The sequence below is a fragment of the Amblyomma maculatum genome, chromosome 4, assembly GCF_055883805.1.
Source record: "Amblyomma maculatum isolate TAMU_Amacu chromosome 4, ASM5588380v1, whole genome shotgun sequence".
NCBI classification, from domain to species: domain Eukaryota; kingdom Metazoa; phylum Arthropoda; class Arachnida; order Ixodida; family Ixodidae; genus Amblyomma; species Amblyomma maculatum.
In genome coordinates, this window is record NC_139347.1 from 140337588 (window position 1) to 140354938 (window position 17351).

Sequence of the window (17351 nt, forward strand, 5' to 3'; positions counted from 1 at the left end):
GAACTGAACGCCATGACTACGCCATTGAATACGCTGTATTGGGTGCATTGGCATGCATTGGCATAGTCACTGGAACATGGAGGAAGGAAACAACTTCCATACACTGGAAAAATTATATTGACAATTGACAGCGTTAACAGCGCTATCTATAACACCGCCCCTACCGGCACACAGAAATAAATCGCGCTTTTCTCGCCGCTCTACAGGCGGCGCGCGCGTCACCAAAAGACAGCGCGCGCGAGGAGTCTGTGAGCGAAGGCGAAGCAACTAGCCGCGTCCGAAAGCGTTCGCTCTCGCTATGAAATCTCAGTAGTGCTGCGGTTGTGTGATGTTTGTCAATACGGCATCATGTGCCCGTTGAAGACAGCATGAAGGTTACGCGGCTACGCTGCGCGTGGTCACTGCTGGCATGCGGCTACCTCATCGTCGGCGTTTGGCGTAAGTGCAGCTCCATTTCTGGTTGCAGCATTCGCTACTGCGGGTAGTATACCTGGGTAAAAGGGAGCAAGGCATTAGCACGCTTTTCTCATTCGTTATTTCTTTTTCCATCGCCGCCGTCGTTTTGTAGCTCTCGCGCTGAGAGCGCGCGGCATAAACAGTACCAAACCTTCGAGGAGCTGCTGTAGCAAAGGAGAGGGGGTTGGCTCCATTTGTATGTGTGTAGCGTGCACTTTCCGTGGGTCCAGCCTTGCGACGTGTTTTGACTCCCGCGGCGTTCCTCATCGCGCCATGAGAGCAGAGCGGCGTTGCAATGCACAGTGCGCTTCTGCAGGCACCAGTACGAGCCCGCCTCGATGGCACCTCAGTCGACGAGGAGAAAAAAAGGAAAAGAAACTGAAAGAAAGCTATCGATTCTGAGCCGCACCGCCTCTACTTCGCGTTTGACCTCCTCTTGGGCTCGCCTTTGATATGATGGCCCGTTCTCCTCACGCTTTTCGACCGCCTGAATGAAAGTGTCGCCTCTTCCTCCCTGCTATCTGCTGTTTTCTTTGGGCAGCGCCTTTAATGTTCGCATGTCCGGCCGAGGCCAGTGAGAGACAATGACTGCCTGTCCCTGCATGCGAGATGCACTTCGCTGCCCGTGTATACTTATCGTCCACAGCGCGCAGCTGTTGTGTACGCGAGTGGCCGATTCATGTGGCGAGGCTCCATTAACGATCGGGCTCGCAACAGTGCGCTGGCCCGAGTCGATGACACCTGTTTTTTCTGCGTAATTCTGCCGGCGACCTGCGCGGCACTCCAGTGACGTGTGTGCATTATCTTGCGATGAAAACAAAGCCGTGTAAGGAAGCTAAACTCGTTAATTTAGAAGCGGCTGTATCCGTGCTTCCGAGCTGAGCGAACCTTCGTACTACAGTTTAGAACGACGCGTCCGGAAACCGCTGCGGTAGCGACGAGCGGTTTCGTTGCTTCACGACACGCTCGAGCGTCACCGTAGCTTGTCGCGCGCGACGCCGGGCTTTCACGCTTGGTCAAGTGTTCCACTGCTTTCGTTCATCCCCGTGTATGTTCAAGGCAGGATATGACGCATTTGGGGTGTCTGTTTTGCCAGCGAGGGCTTGCAATAGGGCACGCTAGTGCCGTTTTTGGCCTTCGCGGATTAACTTGCCATACACTCACGAAGCTCAGTGGGGGTACCATATCTTGCCATGTTATGAGCGCAAAAGGTTTCTGTTGCTTGCTTATTTGACCTTGCACATGCTCTTACAAACTCCTCCCTTCACGCCTGAGCTGGTAGATAGATGAAGCAGTATTGTACACGTGTATCACATTACTTTTCAGCCCGCTTTTACTTCTTGCAGTTTAATGCCTTGTCATTCTGTAGGGGCCCGTGTGATATCCCCCGAAGTGTCATTGCCGGTGGTGACTGGTCTAATGGTTCTAAGAAGGCTCATCTCTGAAGCTTCAGTGCAAGGAGGCCTCGTGATATGTGCAGACTTCTGTCTTGCAGCCCTTTTGTCTTACTTGGTTTTTATATTCAGTAGATCCAGAGCACTAGTCAGGGTATTCCATGCACTGCTTCTGCGCCATCACATCATCTAGCCCAGGTTGTGCACAGGCTTGTTCTTCGCATAACTCAAGGGTGTCCGAAGCAAATAAACTTCACACACCCTTGTAATTTTGACTTCGAATACGGGACTAGGCATATGAATGTTATTTCACAGGCCATGTTTGCATGTGCCTGTACAACCTTTACATACTTGTACAAGCTTTGAGCAAAACAGATTAAAGATCTTTTGTGTTGAGCAATGCAACTTTCAAATATGAAATGCTCCCTCGCCCTGCCAAAGTGACTCAGCGGTTTGTACATAGTCGATCGACCCAGTTTTGATCCCGGCCTTGGTGGCTGTATTTAGTGGAGGCACAACTCGAGGCACTCTTGCTAAGGGATTCTGTGATGAAATTACGGGAACCCTCTTCTGTAGCATCCCTCATAGTGTGGATAACTTTGGGATGGCGAACTCTATGAACTAACCAAAGTACTCTTCCCTTCGCTCGCTTAAGCAGCATTATGACAGTCAAATGCTAGACAAGTAGTGTGCTCTTGATGCGGGTAATTTTCTTCTGTATGTTTTGGGGAGGTTCAAATTGGGTTGTGGCTGTCAAAGAAAAAAATACAAAAACTGCAAGTAATTAAAAAAGAGGTACTGTCATAAGGTGAGCACTGTTGTTTTGAAGTTTTTATACTAAACACTTGAAAGAGAACATTATAATGCTTTTAAAGTATAGATGTGGATATTTTAACCATGCCTAATTCATTCTATTGTTCTTTAAAGCTGTTCATCTTTTCTGGCCCAATTATTACACTAGCCCATGGAATGGCTTTGTGTGAACTTTTGTGCCTTTGTTTTGTGCTGCATTCGACATGTTAATTGTCCACATACCCTAAGAGTTGAAATGGCACCACGCTGGCTATGGGGAAAATGCTCAGCTGATGACGAGAAGGTGCTTTCCAACATTTTTTACTACTCTCTCCGTGTATTGTGTGTGTTGCAGGTGTTCGTCCAGCGATGAAATTGTTTAAGTGGTTTGAAAAATAAGATGCCTTTGAAATTAATTTTCTGGTGTTTAGGTAGGAAACCTACTATTTGTGAGGTGTTAAGGGAATTTTTTCTTTTAGGAAAGTTGATGGATGCACAATGTAGAGTTAACATATTTACTCTCGTATATCTCAAAACTTCATACAGGCTAATCCTTTGGCTTTGGGAACCATACATTTATTAATAAAATATTTGCCCGCCGGGGTGGCATAGTGGTTACGGCGCTCGACTACTGTTCCCAAGGACGCGGGATCGAATCGCTGCCTCGGCGGCAACGTTTCAATGGAGGCGAAAAGCAAGGCGCCCGTGTGCTGTATGATGTCAATGCACGTTAAAGAACCCCAGGTGGTCAAAATTTCCGGAGTCCTCCACTATGGCGTCTCTCATAGCCTAAGTCGCTTTGGGACGTTAAACCCCACAAACCAACCAATAAATTATTTGACAAGCAGAGGCTCCAGCCTGCCATTGGGAAATAAAGCAGCTGAAACATCTCACTGCATGAGAAACTTGTCACTGGCTAGATGCTCCAGCTGCTTACCGCAGTGCACAGTTTTCTGCAACATGGATGTCACATCCTATTGCTCAGCTTGTTTCATGTCTGCACTTCATATCAAATCTGGATTAAATGCTGCTAAAAATGGTAGCCCACATTCGAGAGGCAGGACTTACTAGTGACCATTCGACGGAGAAAAGCTTTTTGTTTTTACCAACACTACTGAGATTGACATGGCGGAGCTTCATTCCTATATTCATATCAGCCTTAGCTGAGTATCTTTTTGTCAGACTTGCTTAAAATACAAAGGCGCGTGTTCAGCTTCAGCTCATTAGCAGAGGCCGCAAATGCTTTAATTGGTGAGGGCTCAAATGTGACCAACTTTTCCAGTAATGGTATTGGCAGTGTTCTCTATTTCTTCACTATCGTTAGCTAATTAAACCAGATAACCAGTTAGTAGCTTATCAACTGCATCTAGGACACTGATACAAAGTGGAACATAGACGTCACAAAAAGATTTTTTTGCTCTGGCTACCACAACAACTAAACAGTGGTTCCATCTCTGCCATCTAAGTGCAGACCATGCCTGCCTTGTCGCTCAGCCCAGTGCAACAACCCTACGATAATGTAGCGACCAAGTCCTTAGAATTGTTTCTCGCCTTTTTCAAATTGTATATATTTAATGAAGATTGCCAATCCTTATGCTCAGCTCCAAGTACTGCGGTTTGAATGTATATTACTGGTAAATAAACTGTTCACGCTGACAAAAACACTGATCTAAACGTTGCCTGACTTCCAACAACATAAGACTGCCACATTAAATCGCTGATAAAAGTTGTATTCTTTTAACGTAGCAGATCTGGGCATGTTGTTTATTCATGTTTAAAATGTACAGCGCAAAGAAAGGCAAGGACACACTGAAGACACGTGTGTCCCTGCGATTGTGTATCCTATGTGTCATCAGTGTGTACTTGTCTTTCTTTGTGCTGTACATTTCCATCACATATTCTTTTGTCAAGCATGCTTGCAAAAAAAAAAGTAACATGCTTTCCGAACGAAATGCCAAAAAAAGTCTGTTGAATTAAAAATATATATATCAAGGACATTTAAGCTCTGGTTTTAAGGATGTGACGCGTTAGCATAGGCTACCACTCCACACATAAAGCCCCGCTTTAACCAAGCCGTAGAACTTGCCTGTGTGGCTTAGGCATAATGTGTATGCAAGGGTTCTGGCAGGCTGAATCTGATGTCACCCTCCCGTATGAAAGGAGAGACTGAGTTGGTAGCCCCTGCCAAACGTGATATCAGGCAAGCCTACGCTCACTCAGTGCGCGGCCACATCAGCTACCAACTACCACTTGCCAACACCATGCTTGTGAGTTTTCATTCACAGTACCAGCACCAACGCCAGATTTCTGGTTCACGGGTCCTTTAATGCAAAATGAAAACAGAAAGATTGGACACTTACTCAAACACAAATCTGCGGGTTTTTTGATGGTTAGCATCCCGAGCTGAGACATCATTAGCAGCCGCTGTCTGTTACCAATGAGAAAGTGAAGTAATGTGGACTGGTGAAAAAGTGCTGCTAAAACTATATGTCACACGCATTGAAACTGGCAGCACTATGTAATTCGAAGAAGCTTGTTGCCATGAGGGTTTCAGGCAGGGGTGTCAAGGCTACCAAAACCCTGTAACTACTGCTGCAATGACCACTGTATGTATTTTTCTCAAAAGGCCCCGTGTTACTGCATGAAAAGAAGCACCGTTTCATTAAAAAAATGTCAGTGACCCTCTAGAAGAGGATGCATGTTGGCACACTCAGCAACATATAAACAAGGTGGCTGAATGAGTAAAAGTAGCTATTAGCATTATGTATGCTACAATGGTGATCGACTTAAATGTTCCATGCCTATTGTGCTTGGATAATGTACTGTGGAAACTCATTAAATGCAGTTTGAAAACATGTTGAGCAGCACTGAGGTTCGCAATGTAAGGAAAATCTCTAAAAAAACAAAGGTGTGTAAAAATAGAAATTATGTTAAAGAAAAGCTTAAACACCCATTTTTTTCTGAGAAATTCTTCTTTGTTCTAAACAACAGGCGCGCAGTTGACAGGGTTTGCCTTTTTTCGGCGTCCAGTCTTGTATGCATGGTATCTGTGGAAAGGGTTGATGGAAGCAGGTAATGGATAGTGTGCAATATATGGTTAAGTTTTCGAAAGTGGTGCTGGAGGTCATGGACAAAACAGGAAGACGCAAATAGGGCCGCACTTATTAGTTCCTTGTATGTGCCCCTTGCATCTCTTTAAGAATGGAAAACCAGCTCACCCAACAAGCTACTGCAGTCTGATCTGTTTGGCTGAAATTATAAATGTGCACCTGAGTACTACATCCTGAGTACTACATTTGTTTACAAATGAATTATTTCTTTTGAGATGTAAATTTCTGGAAATAAGCAATATTTTATTAAAGCTGTTTCCTAATAAGCTGCCTGGAAGGGATTGTGCTGTAGCAAGCTTTGAAAGCAGGATGCAAATTGTTAGCACTGTGGCCCTGCATAGCGATGTCATGCAAGTAGTAGTGTGTCTGCAGCAGTGGTCAATTTTCAGACTAAAGCCTGTAATATATTCAAGAGATGTGTATTAAGGCCTGGCTGATTCTCATAAATGAAAAACTATATCCTTTAGGGCATCACATAGGGATCTCAAGTGGTTGGACAGCGTCATAGCTCATTCTCTTAATGTTTTAATGCAGTAACATCAGACTTGTGAGCCAAAAAATTGAGCTTGCTTCTGGCAGGTGCTGGTTGGCAGGTGACATGACTGGGCTCTGATTGGTTGGCTGGTTGTGTGACATCACGAGAGTACAACATAACTGAATTGGCAGCAGCTTCTTTGAGACAAGTGAGATTGGAATCAAACTCTTGGCTCCTGAGTCACACACACTACTCCTAATCCGCTCATTTTCATACGGCTTGTTAAAAGCGGGGCTTTGTGCCTCTGCCAGGTTCACATAATGTGGTAGCTCATGAATGTATGCTGATGAGCACGTGGGACCTACTAGAGGCACAAGTTATGGAGTAGAGAAACCAAAAGTAGTAGTTGCTGTCTCAGGACTGATGTGCAGCATATTGCAAAGCATGAGCATCCGTAGGAATTGCACGAAAAAGCGGTGAAAATATGATTAAATTTTTTTTCTCATGCAGTTTCAGTTCTGGTTTCAATAGCCAAATGCGGCTGTGATGACACTGATGAGTTCTTGGTCATGTGGGGTATGCAAAAGCTGCAGTATGAGCACTGCTTTTCTCATTTTAGTCCACATCAAACTTCACAAAAACCTGGAATAGGAAGAAAAAAGTGAATAAACAATGATTATATCACAGTTTCCTTATGACCTATGTGACCTAAACTTGTTTATGACGTCACAGCCATGTTTCTGCGACTGAAACCGAATCATTACGAGAAAAAAGAAAAGTCAGTTGTAAATTATTAAGCTGATGTAAGTGATCCAGTTAGGTGGCCGGATGAGGTTAAGAAGTTCGCAGGGGTCAAGTGGATGCAGCTAGCACAGGACAGGGTTAATTGGAGGAATATGGGAAAGGCCTTCACCCTGCAGTGGGTATAGTCATGCTGATGATGATGAAGTGATCACCACATCATGGATTGTATACACTACTACTGTACACAAGGATCCACAAGAGAAACCATAGACAGGAGCTTGAGATGTTGTCAGAGCTTAAATGTCGACCACATTTTTTAATTGATTAATAAAATTTATGTCTGAACTACTCTTAGCCACGGTTGGCTTTAGCAGAAGTGCACGTGTCTGCAGCCACCTGATGGTTTATGGCCTCTAATTTCAAAGTTCTGCAATGAGTGAAAATAATGTCGCATGACACACTACTTTCACTGGGCCTGAGGCTCTGGAAATGGTAATTAAATAGGAAAAGTTGGCAGTATTTCTTCTATTTTATCCTAATTTGCATGGGACAGGGGGTACGGGTTTACGCTAACATCCGAAGAAAACTGTTGAAGCACGGGCTGTGCAGATATAACCTCCTTACTGACCTTGCTGGCTGTACCTATAAAGTCACTGCAGGATAAATGACTTTACTTGTGAAGTCTCGCATCCATCTGGTTGCAGAGGGACTTTATCCATGTGGGCCCCTAGCCTTGGAGGATGCCTGGTTTGGAATTGGGATGCACTTGTTTGAAAGGTCATTTTGGGGCTGGTGCTGCAGTTTTTGTTTTTGCTACCTTGTCCCAGAAAATGGCAAAAAAGAATGTTCTTTTCTTTTGGTGCGGCATACGGTGTTATGCTTAATCAATTATAATGTTGTGTCCATCAAAGCGCTGTAACCAAGGCCACTTATTCAAGCTGATCTAACAAAGGCCAGAAAAGACGTGATGCGGTTGGTGTGTTGAAGCATCGTGTTATGTTCCTTGCACATTGCATTTCAGGAACCCTTTTTTACTGGGCATGCAGTCGTCTTGAGGATGGGTGATACTATGCATGCACCTCTTTTCATTGCCACTGAATCAGGGCCGAGCACTATGTGCTTTATCCTTGGCTACACACCCTTGTACTTGGTCTGATCTTTCACTGCATTGTGACTGCATATATGGTCATCACCAGCTTGCAGCAGGTTTGGCACAAGGTAATATTTCTCCATTGAGGTATCCAGAGCTGCTTTAGTTTTCTTTTATATATGTGGTGCAGTACACCTTGCATTTTGGGAAGTACACGAGGTGTGGTGAAGATATGGCTTGTATTTGGGGTTTGTATGTCAGTGGGTGCCAATTCTAAGGTTCCACACCCTTGAATACAGCCTTGAAGCGGGTCCCCGTGTGCGTTGATGAATTATCTTCTAGTTGTGCTGGTAAAGTTTTTTCTAGGAGATGAAAGCATTTATGTTGCAAAAGAAATCGGTCTCTCTAGCGTCCCCTGCTGCTTTACCCTGTACTTCGACTGATGTCATGTAGTGGCGAATGATTCGTGGGCAACGCAACGCTCGCAGACTTAAATTTGCACCGAGCGTTGCAGCCTGTAAGCATGCTTTCGGCTGATACCTGCGCGTGACTCACACATTGCAGATGCACCTCGTGATGCAATGCTTGCTGAAAAGATGTCAGAGCAGTGACTCACATGATGTCTACCAATGATGGGAGTTTAAGGCTAAAGCAATTACTGCAGGTGGGCTGTTAGTAGTTTATGAGGTTTTAGCCTGGCTGAAACGCCATGGAGAGGAAAAGTGAAATTGCATTGTGCACTTTGTATGGGCCTTCATTTCAATGGTTGCCATTCATCTCGGGGCTAGTCAGGGAGGAAAGAAATCAGGAAGTGAATTTATTGGCTTTACAACCACAGAATGAGGATTGCCACCATAGGTTTGATTTAGACTAGTCAGTTTATTGTAAACAAAACCATGTCACACATTGCTGTTACTTGTTCCGGGACCGGTTCGCTCCCAAAGGAAAAGCAAAAGGCTGAAAGCATTCTGAAGTGGTGTTGTGCAGTAGTACTGTTTATGCACTTAGGATGTTAATTACTAACTCAAACTGCATGGGGGGTTTGTCTTCATTGTATATATATGCACTGATGTAACGACACAGTTTACACTTGATTCAATTTTCTTTTTTTTTTTTTTTTTTTGTATGAGCGTAGCTTTCTTTACTGTACTTTTTCTGTTTTACTGTTTCTTTACTTTTGCTTGCTAAATGTAATAAATTTCATGTAGTAGTATGGAAGCTGTTAATGTGAGCAAATGTTGGTGAATATATTGCATTCTGGCTGCATATAATCGTTGTGAGGGTATGCAAATTAAAACAAATTGTTTTCTTGTTTTTTGTTCTTTTTAACGATAGCATTAAAAAAACAGAAATCTGCCATTATGGATGCCAGCGTAAGCCAAAAATTACGAGCTTGACACTGGGAGGTATTAGGTGGAAGCTGACATGATTAATTATGCACTGATTGGATGTAGAATCGCCTGGCGTTATGTTTACCAACTCGGGGATTCTCCTTTCACATGAAGGATGATATCAAAATCTGCATGCCATGATCATTGCATTCACATTATCCCTAGGCCACGCAAGCACGTTCATTCTGGCTTGGTTAAAGCAGGGCTTTATATGTCAGGTGGTAGCCTACGCTATCACGTCATGCCCTTAAAGGCGCAGCTTAAGTGTCGTTCATAACTTTGTGTATGCTCGAAGTAGGAATCCACTCTTCAAGTATAAGGCATATAAAGAGATTACCAAGGGTAACCCTGAAGGAGTACATCTTTGCAACAGACGTATATCATCAATCAATTATATGCAGCTGTTGCAAACAAGCACTCCTTGAGACCTGTTTGGTTGTTTAGAAATTAGTTTTGTTTTTGCCTGTATGAGGCCATTCTTGTAAGGCAAGATCTCTGCTGTCACTGTTCAGCTATCTGGGTCTTCTTTCATAGATTTTGTGCAAGGCTTCACTTTCTTTGCTGGACATACATTAGATAAGATTCTTTGGAGCACTGGAATCATGTTTATTTTTTTTTTTTTTTTCGGGCCACTTTGCACTCAGCTTGGCTTTCTTGATGCTTTTGTGGGTAACGTTACTTTCTGGTTGGTAGGCTTGTTTAACTGAACCTTTACTGCAAATAACCCAGCATTCCATGTTAGTTTGCAATGTGTTTGTTTTCCTTATGTGTGATGCCTAAGTTAACCAGCTGGCATGAGTCACTTTGCTCTTTATCACTTTCGCTTCAATCCTTGTTGCTCTTTGGGCTACTAAAGGCAGGGGATGCGAAATGCACTCGTGATGTTGTTTCTGTGCACCCTAGCTGGGTTTAATTTTTGTATAAAATTTCCTCAAAGTGGAGTCAAGGAACATGGTAACATGGCACTCGGCACTGGAAGTTTGCTGCATATTGTATTCTGCTGCCGTGTACAGCTGTGTTAATGACTGGCTGCTTTTTGTATGTGAACCGTTGATTATTTTCAAGTGTCACTTTGGTCAGCACTAAGTGTTGTGTAATTTTTCAAATTCTACGTACAACCTATTTGGTTTCCTGTTTTCCATAATTGTTCAAGACTTGAAGGTCATCACGAAAGAGGGGTGAGACGCAGTGCTTTCATGGGAGATCTTTCTGGGATTGTGATGTCGGTAATGACAGTCTAGCCCTTTTGCTGCAAAACATTTGTGAGAGAAGCATTTTGTCTCTTATTTTATTTTCATGGTCTCCTTTCATTATCTCTTTCCATGCACTGTGGCCAGGTAGAGGCATCCGGCTTTGGTATTTGGTCTAGAGTTATATTGCATTCGCAAGTAGGGACAGTTATCAAAATCTGCTGTGCTTGCATGATTGGCGTACCTGTGTCGCAGTGATCACTTTACCGTCATTGCTCTCACCTGAGAATGGCAAATACTCTTCGTTTTCCTTCTCGCTTATCTTCCGTCACTGTGACAGCAGCTTTGTTGTAATCTTGCTACCGGTATTCTTTTTGGCACTCAGGCCTTTTTTAAGCCTGCTTGGTTGGCTCACTCGGCATATTTGTTTACACTCACATGCTGCTTCATGCAGTGCAATCCAGAGGTAATCTTAGTGCCTGTTTGCACAGTAGTTTGTTGAACATGCCATTTAACTCTGCTTCTTACTGTTTTGTTGAGTGCTTGCGCTTACATTCCTTGTCTGCTCGCCACAGTCCCCGACTCATCGCTGGCTGGCTCACTGGCTGGTTCTTGCTGTCTGCAGGCAGTGATGGAGACGTTGCCTGTCAGTAAATCCCCATGGCTCTTTTTGTGGGCATATGCATTAAAACAAGCAGCAGACTCTGCAGTGGCTCGGTGCCTTCATTGTGACACCGTTTACACTGCAAAATGCAAATGCGAGCGGGAATGCTTGGTCGTGCAAATCCCGTTGTTCTCTTCCTCTGTGCAGCTGCGGCATGTGCAGGCATTGGCAAGAGTGGAGATGGCCCCTGGCTGCAGAGGCTCCGAGTTGATAGCGGCACATTGACCTCAACGACCTTGGATGACCTCCTCCTGGGGCCTGAACACGCTGAAAACGTGGTGGGTGCTTCATTTTCTTCGGGACCTCACTGGGACTTAAAGGAAGGAGCTGTGGACATTAAATAGCATTGCCAGCTTTTTGTTAGGTACCAGTTCTTCACTTTGAGCAATGAGTACTTGTGTTGTGAATAAAGGCTGGTGGGTGGACAGTTTCAGTCCAGAAGCAGAACAAAGTTTAAAATGCAAAAGATTTGGCAGTGCTAACACAGGAGTGTTGAAAGATGAGCCAACTAGCATTGCGGTGTAATATACAACATGTTAAAGGCAAAGTAATGCTTGTGAGATGGTGGCACATGCCTCGACAGTGATTCCCTGCTTTTAGCTGCTGCGACAGTTGGAACCTTATGTGACATTGCTGTCATTATCTTCACTGTGGTGAGGTGTACTGCCTCAGATTAGTGTTGAACCCAGGTAGTCTCGTATTGTACCGCCCGTGCATGCAGCCATTTGCTTGTCTGTAGTCACAGTGTTGACGGATAGCAGGTCTACCTTTGCAAGCTATGTAGTGCTGTGCTGACTGCACTGTTGTGTTGGCATTTCTTTTAATAGAGCTTACACTCTCTGTCTCTCAGAACTTCTTTCCTCAACAGGACGAGGAACACTTAGGTTTATTTTCGTTGTGTGTAAAAGATGATGTTGCAGCCTTTTCTGGTTATGCTAATGTTGGTCATAAAATTGCATTGAAAATTTTCTTGCCACATTTTCAGCAATAATTGTACCTTTCATACAGTGCTATAACTGCTTATGGACAGAACTTTCAATACAGGAAAGCCTGCTTAATCTGAGTGAGTGCTCATGTTGGGCTGTCTTTTGATTTCAGCTGCCTCGCACTGTAAAAATAAAGGCACATTAATTGGCATTGCTGATACTTAGCAATGGCACTATTTGCAGTTGGATTCAGTCGAGCCATGTGCACTTAGCTAATCTAATTGGTTCACAGGAAGGGAAAGGCGCAGTATCTGTCACACTTGTGTCTGTGGACACCTGAACCGCGCCGTAAGGGAAGGGAGAAAGGTGGAAGTTAAAGTGGAAAGAGAGAAAGAGGAACCGTAGTGGAGAGCTACAGAGTAATTTCGACCACCTGGGGATCTTTAACGTGCGCTGACATCGCACAGCACACGGACGCCTCTTCGTTTCACCTCCATCGAAACGCAGCCGCTGAAGTCGGGTTCGAACCCGGGAATTCCGGACAGTAGTCAGGTGTCTTACCACTGTACCTCTGCACTGTGCACACATTCTGCACTATGGGAAAAACTTGTAAAATCTTCCATTGCAAATGTCTCAGGAAAGCAAACCTTGCTCATTTTCTCCAAAATTAAGTACTCGATCAAAACACTCAAAAATATTTGCAAAATTAAATGCTCTGAAGGATACAGGCATGTGAAGTGCGAAGAGAACAACCTTTATTGCACTGAACTCAAGTTCTTGTTATCACTGTCACCACACACGTTTTGCTATTCTCCATCATTGAAAGAAGCATCTCTATCATCACAAACATCACTGTCACTACCACTTTCAAACACAAGGTCAAGAATTCGCTCCGCCCCATCACACCACAATTTTTTCCTGACCCCATGCCTTGTGCAAGATGGGAATGTGGGGCATACTGCAATTTCTAAAAAAATGATAACCCACCTCTGGCCTGTCTAGTAGGAAACATATCAAATAAAAAAAATATATATATATATATATATATGCCATTTTAATTGTGCTGCTATCCATGAAGTATTGCCAAAAAACAGCCATTCTGTAAACAGGAGCTATTATGCATAACATGCTATATATGCTATGTGTGGTGCAACTTTCTATATGTCAAGAACAGCTTTTAGTCATTGCTGAGAACATATATAGCAACATGTTTTGCTACCCGTGAACATAAGGCTCCTTTCCGCTGATAACCAGTGCCGACTGACAAGCTTCTCTTATCGTTCCCTCTGTCATCGAGGTATCTGTATTGCTGCCAAGACATTTTACGCAGCGATGACCATTGCATTATCTAATCTGGAAGCGGTGGACTTTGTTGATCTCAGGGGTGTAGTTTTACTTCTTTTTTGGAGTTGTGAGAGCAACTTTGATGATTTATCTTTGCTGCATTTGGCATTTGCGTACTCACTACGTCGAAATAGCTTGCATGCGTGGGAAAACAATTGGGTAGCTGACCATGGCATACTTCATTGTGAGAGTCCTACATTGTTCCAACAACCTTCAGGGGCATATGCCCTAGTTTCTTCCTTTAATCTGATGGCTAGTACACCACAATGAACCTCCTTATTGGGATGTTGTGGGACCGTGACTGCCTGTGCAACCAGTCGTTCAGCTAAACACAGAAAAATCATTCTATGAGAAGTTCAGCCAGTGAGCACAGAGCTGGCTTTGGTTAAATTGCGACCTGCAAACTACACTTCTATTCTCTTGAAACACTTTGTCTGGAATAAGCACAAAAGGCATCATCACAGAATCTGTATCAACAAGGTCTGTTTGCTAAGCAAGATGCTGGACACACAAGCCTGGTGTGCCATTTGTGACAATTTAGTAAGCATTTTGCTCTCCTAAATGGTCTCGCACGTTCTGATGAAAGAAATAGCATGCTAGAAAGTATGTTTCCGCTTGCATTAAATTCTCAATCTCAACCTGTGCACAGTGTTTGTATCCTTTGTTCCCTAAATTGTGACACCAAATAGCCTTGCGAAGGTTGTGCACAGCATTAGTGAAAACACCAGCGGGGAGGAGGCAACTACAAATTACCATACTGATTGAAACCTACCATGCCTGAAACACAGAGGTGAGAAAGAAGTGATTGACATGGGGCTGCTCCTAGTCTGCAGTTTTTGCAGTTTGCTTTGTAAGAGACCTAGCTCGCGCAAAAAGTTGTGGACTGGAAACGTTTATAAATGACTTATGTTCCTCTCTCCGAACTGGTTTGGGGAAGTGCTCGTGCCCAGTTTGTTCTTACACTGGGACTGTTGCGTGTGTGCACCAGTCCGCAGCCCCATCGGACGATGGCTCGGAGAATGGGCCGGCAGTGTTTGTGGGGGCCCAGCGAGACATCCGGCCCACGCCCCCTTGGGACACTCCGGCTGGAGCTCACCCATCGGCACGGACTGCTTGGCTCCTGGTGCTGGGACTGGCTGCCGTGCTACTGCTCCTCTTTGCCGGACTCTGCCCTGTGAGTTGGGCACTGGCTTCTTAAAATGGTGGCGGTGGGGGGGGTCCATGTTCAGGCGCAGTTAGTTCGAGTGTGATGTCACTTTTGCTGCACACCCAGAAGCTACACCTAGAGAGCTGCATAGGCAGGCACCTTTCTTAACTGTATCAGATAGAATGCGCATTTATTCACTTCACCATTGAACCAAACTAGTGTGTCTCGTGAGCTGTGTGGTCTTTACAGTGCTATGGCTGAGGAGATAGCTGTGTTCAGACGTGTGCAGCTTTGTGCCAAGGTGCCCGGAGACGAGAGTGCTGTTGTGGGAAACTGCTGCACACCTCTCATGGTGTAGCTAACACTTTTGTCAGCTTCAGCTCCACCTGCGTTCAAAACATGGTCTCATGGTGGAGTCAGTCTTTGAAAACTGATGTTCTTCATATGTGTGTTTTCGAACTTCCACAAATTTTTTTTCTGCACAGTCACGCACCAAACTAGTCAGCCATGTTGGGATACTCTCGCTGCCGTCAGAGCCTGCCAAGTGTGCCCGCACTCCTTAGTCCAAAGGGCGCAATGCATTTAAAGCCCTTTTCAATAAGGAGTGCGGGCACAATGCATTTAATGCTTTTCATGAGCAAAAAAATAAAAAAATAGAGACTTCCACCTTGTCTAGCCTCAATAGTTTGCCTTCAGCCACGTGGCTGCAGTCAGGCAGAAGCCAGTTTTTTTTTAGGGAACCCATCTTTATGTGTTTTTTTCCCCCGATTAACATATTTAGTGAACAAACTGCATTCAGGTATCTCTTTCTTACAAATGTGCTAGCATTGCATGTGTTGGCAGTAAAGCCGTGGTGCATTTGCTGACTATGAGTTGACATCTATGACTTCAGTCAGTTGTCCCATAAGCACCATTTGTACAGCCCTTTTCCTGCTGCTTCGTAAACGACAGTAAGAACAAGCACTTAAGATTACACTTTCTTATGCCAGGATTGGAAATGCTTCGCACATGTATTACGCTGTTTCATTTAACAGCAGGGGTTGGGCATTTACTGAAGCCGTGAGGCCCAGTTTGTTTCAGATCATTGCAGTGCAATACTACCTGTCTGTACAGTAATGTTTAGCCCTAGAAGAAAAACATAAATAGTATAGAAATATAAAAGTGTAGCCATGTAGGTTTTTTTTTTTTTTACCTCGGGTAGCTAGGTATTGCCCCAGAATGCACCTTAATTTTTATTTTTTCCGAATTGTTTTGCTTCTATTCGTGTTGATTTAGAATGGATTTCCGTAGAGGCTTACTGACCTGCATGGAGCACTGTTTCTTTGGAAGGGCATTGGTAGTGGCTGGTTTTTATGCTGTGGTCATGTGCATGGGTGAAGCTGTCACAATCTGGGGCAGCCAGCATGAAAGAGAGCAAAGGAAGAAACGTACAACAGTGGACGTCGGAAGGAAGCTAACATGAGCTTTCCCAAGTGCTAATTATTTTTCTGGTCCTCATGTACCCATGTTTTCACTCAACGCTGCTTTCAGACGCTCAGTTATACGCTTGCTTTTGGCTCGTTCCTGTCGTGTAGTTGCTACATGCACATTTCAGACACTTCAGATTGGCCAGGCAGGCTAAACTAGCAAGCCACAGCACACTTGAGTTACTAGGGCTGTCATAAAACATGGAGCTTTCATTCACTTTGAAAACAGTTTTTCTGGGTACATTTTTATGTCTGACAGTGTGGTCAGTTTTAATACCAGATTTTTCATATTGTGGTATGTGATGGTTTGATAGTGTTTTTTCCAGTTGTGTCTACAAACTTGGCACAGCACCTGAAGGAGATATATTGTTGGGAAACAGTGCTAGTGTGTGCACTGAGCTGTATAGTAGGCACACGGCAAAGTACGGGTCAGAAGCCGTCCCATTTTCCTGCGAAAGATTACTTTGAGCCCTTCTTAAGATGAAAGCATGGTTTCTGTTTTACCACCACGTAGAGCAGTCCCTTGCAGAGCAGGGAGCAATTTAATCCTCTGGGGGTGGTCGCAGCTTCTTTGGTGGCTTCAGCGTGGCAGTCGCATCAAGTCACCGGGGCTCTTCTTCCAACCGCTAGAGCCACTGTCATCTCACTGCTCACCGGCTCTGCCGCCAGAGCGGGTTATCTGCCAGCCGCTACCCGAGCCCAACATTGTTGCCGCAGAGCAGACGACCATCGAGCAGGCAACACCGCCCTCTGCCACTGAGCACACAGCTCCCATACCCATCAACGGCAGGTGGCCACCACCCTGTGAAGGCAACACTGCCGAAGTCATGCCAGCTGCTTCGCCGAATGCGAACTGTGCGCGCGAGCTGGCTAGCTGTGTGCCAGTGGTGCCACTGTGCCCAGCGGAGACAGCATCCAGTGCCCCTGCGGCAACAACAGCGGCGGTGACGACAGCTGCAACTGCTGCACTGTGGAACAGCTCGCTGTCGGAGACTGACTCGGACCAGGGTCTGAGCCCCACACGTAGTCCACTGCGACGCAAAACACGACGTCTACTGGAGAGGCAAGTGTTTGGAGCACAATTATTTATTGCTTCATTACTTTTTTTTGTTGTTATTGTTGTTCTTAAATGTCTGAGCTGTTTGGCACAAAGAGTCTACTT

The 17351-nt window shown here is 44.7% G+C and overlaps 1 protein-coding gene across 1 annotated transcript in view; it reads left to right on the forward strand.

Moving 5' to 3' along the window:
• The first annotated feature begins 209 nt into the window (after positions 1–209).
• Positions 210–17351, forward strand: part of LOC146193183 (tyrosine-protein phosphatase non-receptor type 7-like) — a 50652-nt gene continuing 33510 nt past the window's right edge. The window contains exons 1-4 of the mRNA XM_084602602.1: positions 210–438; positions 11454–11584; positions 14565–14750; positions 16756–17252. Coding sequence (XP_084458728.1) covers positions 369–438; positions 11454–11584; positions 14565–14750; positions 16756–17252 — 884 coding nt within the window. The 5' untranslated portion in view covers positions 210–368. The remainder of the gene's footprint in view (positions 439–11453; positions 11585–14564; positions 14751–16755; positions 17253–17351) is intronic.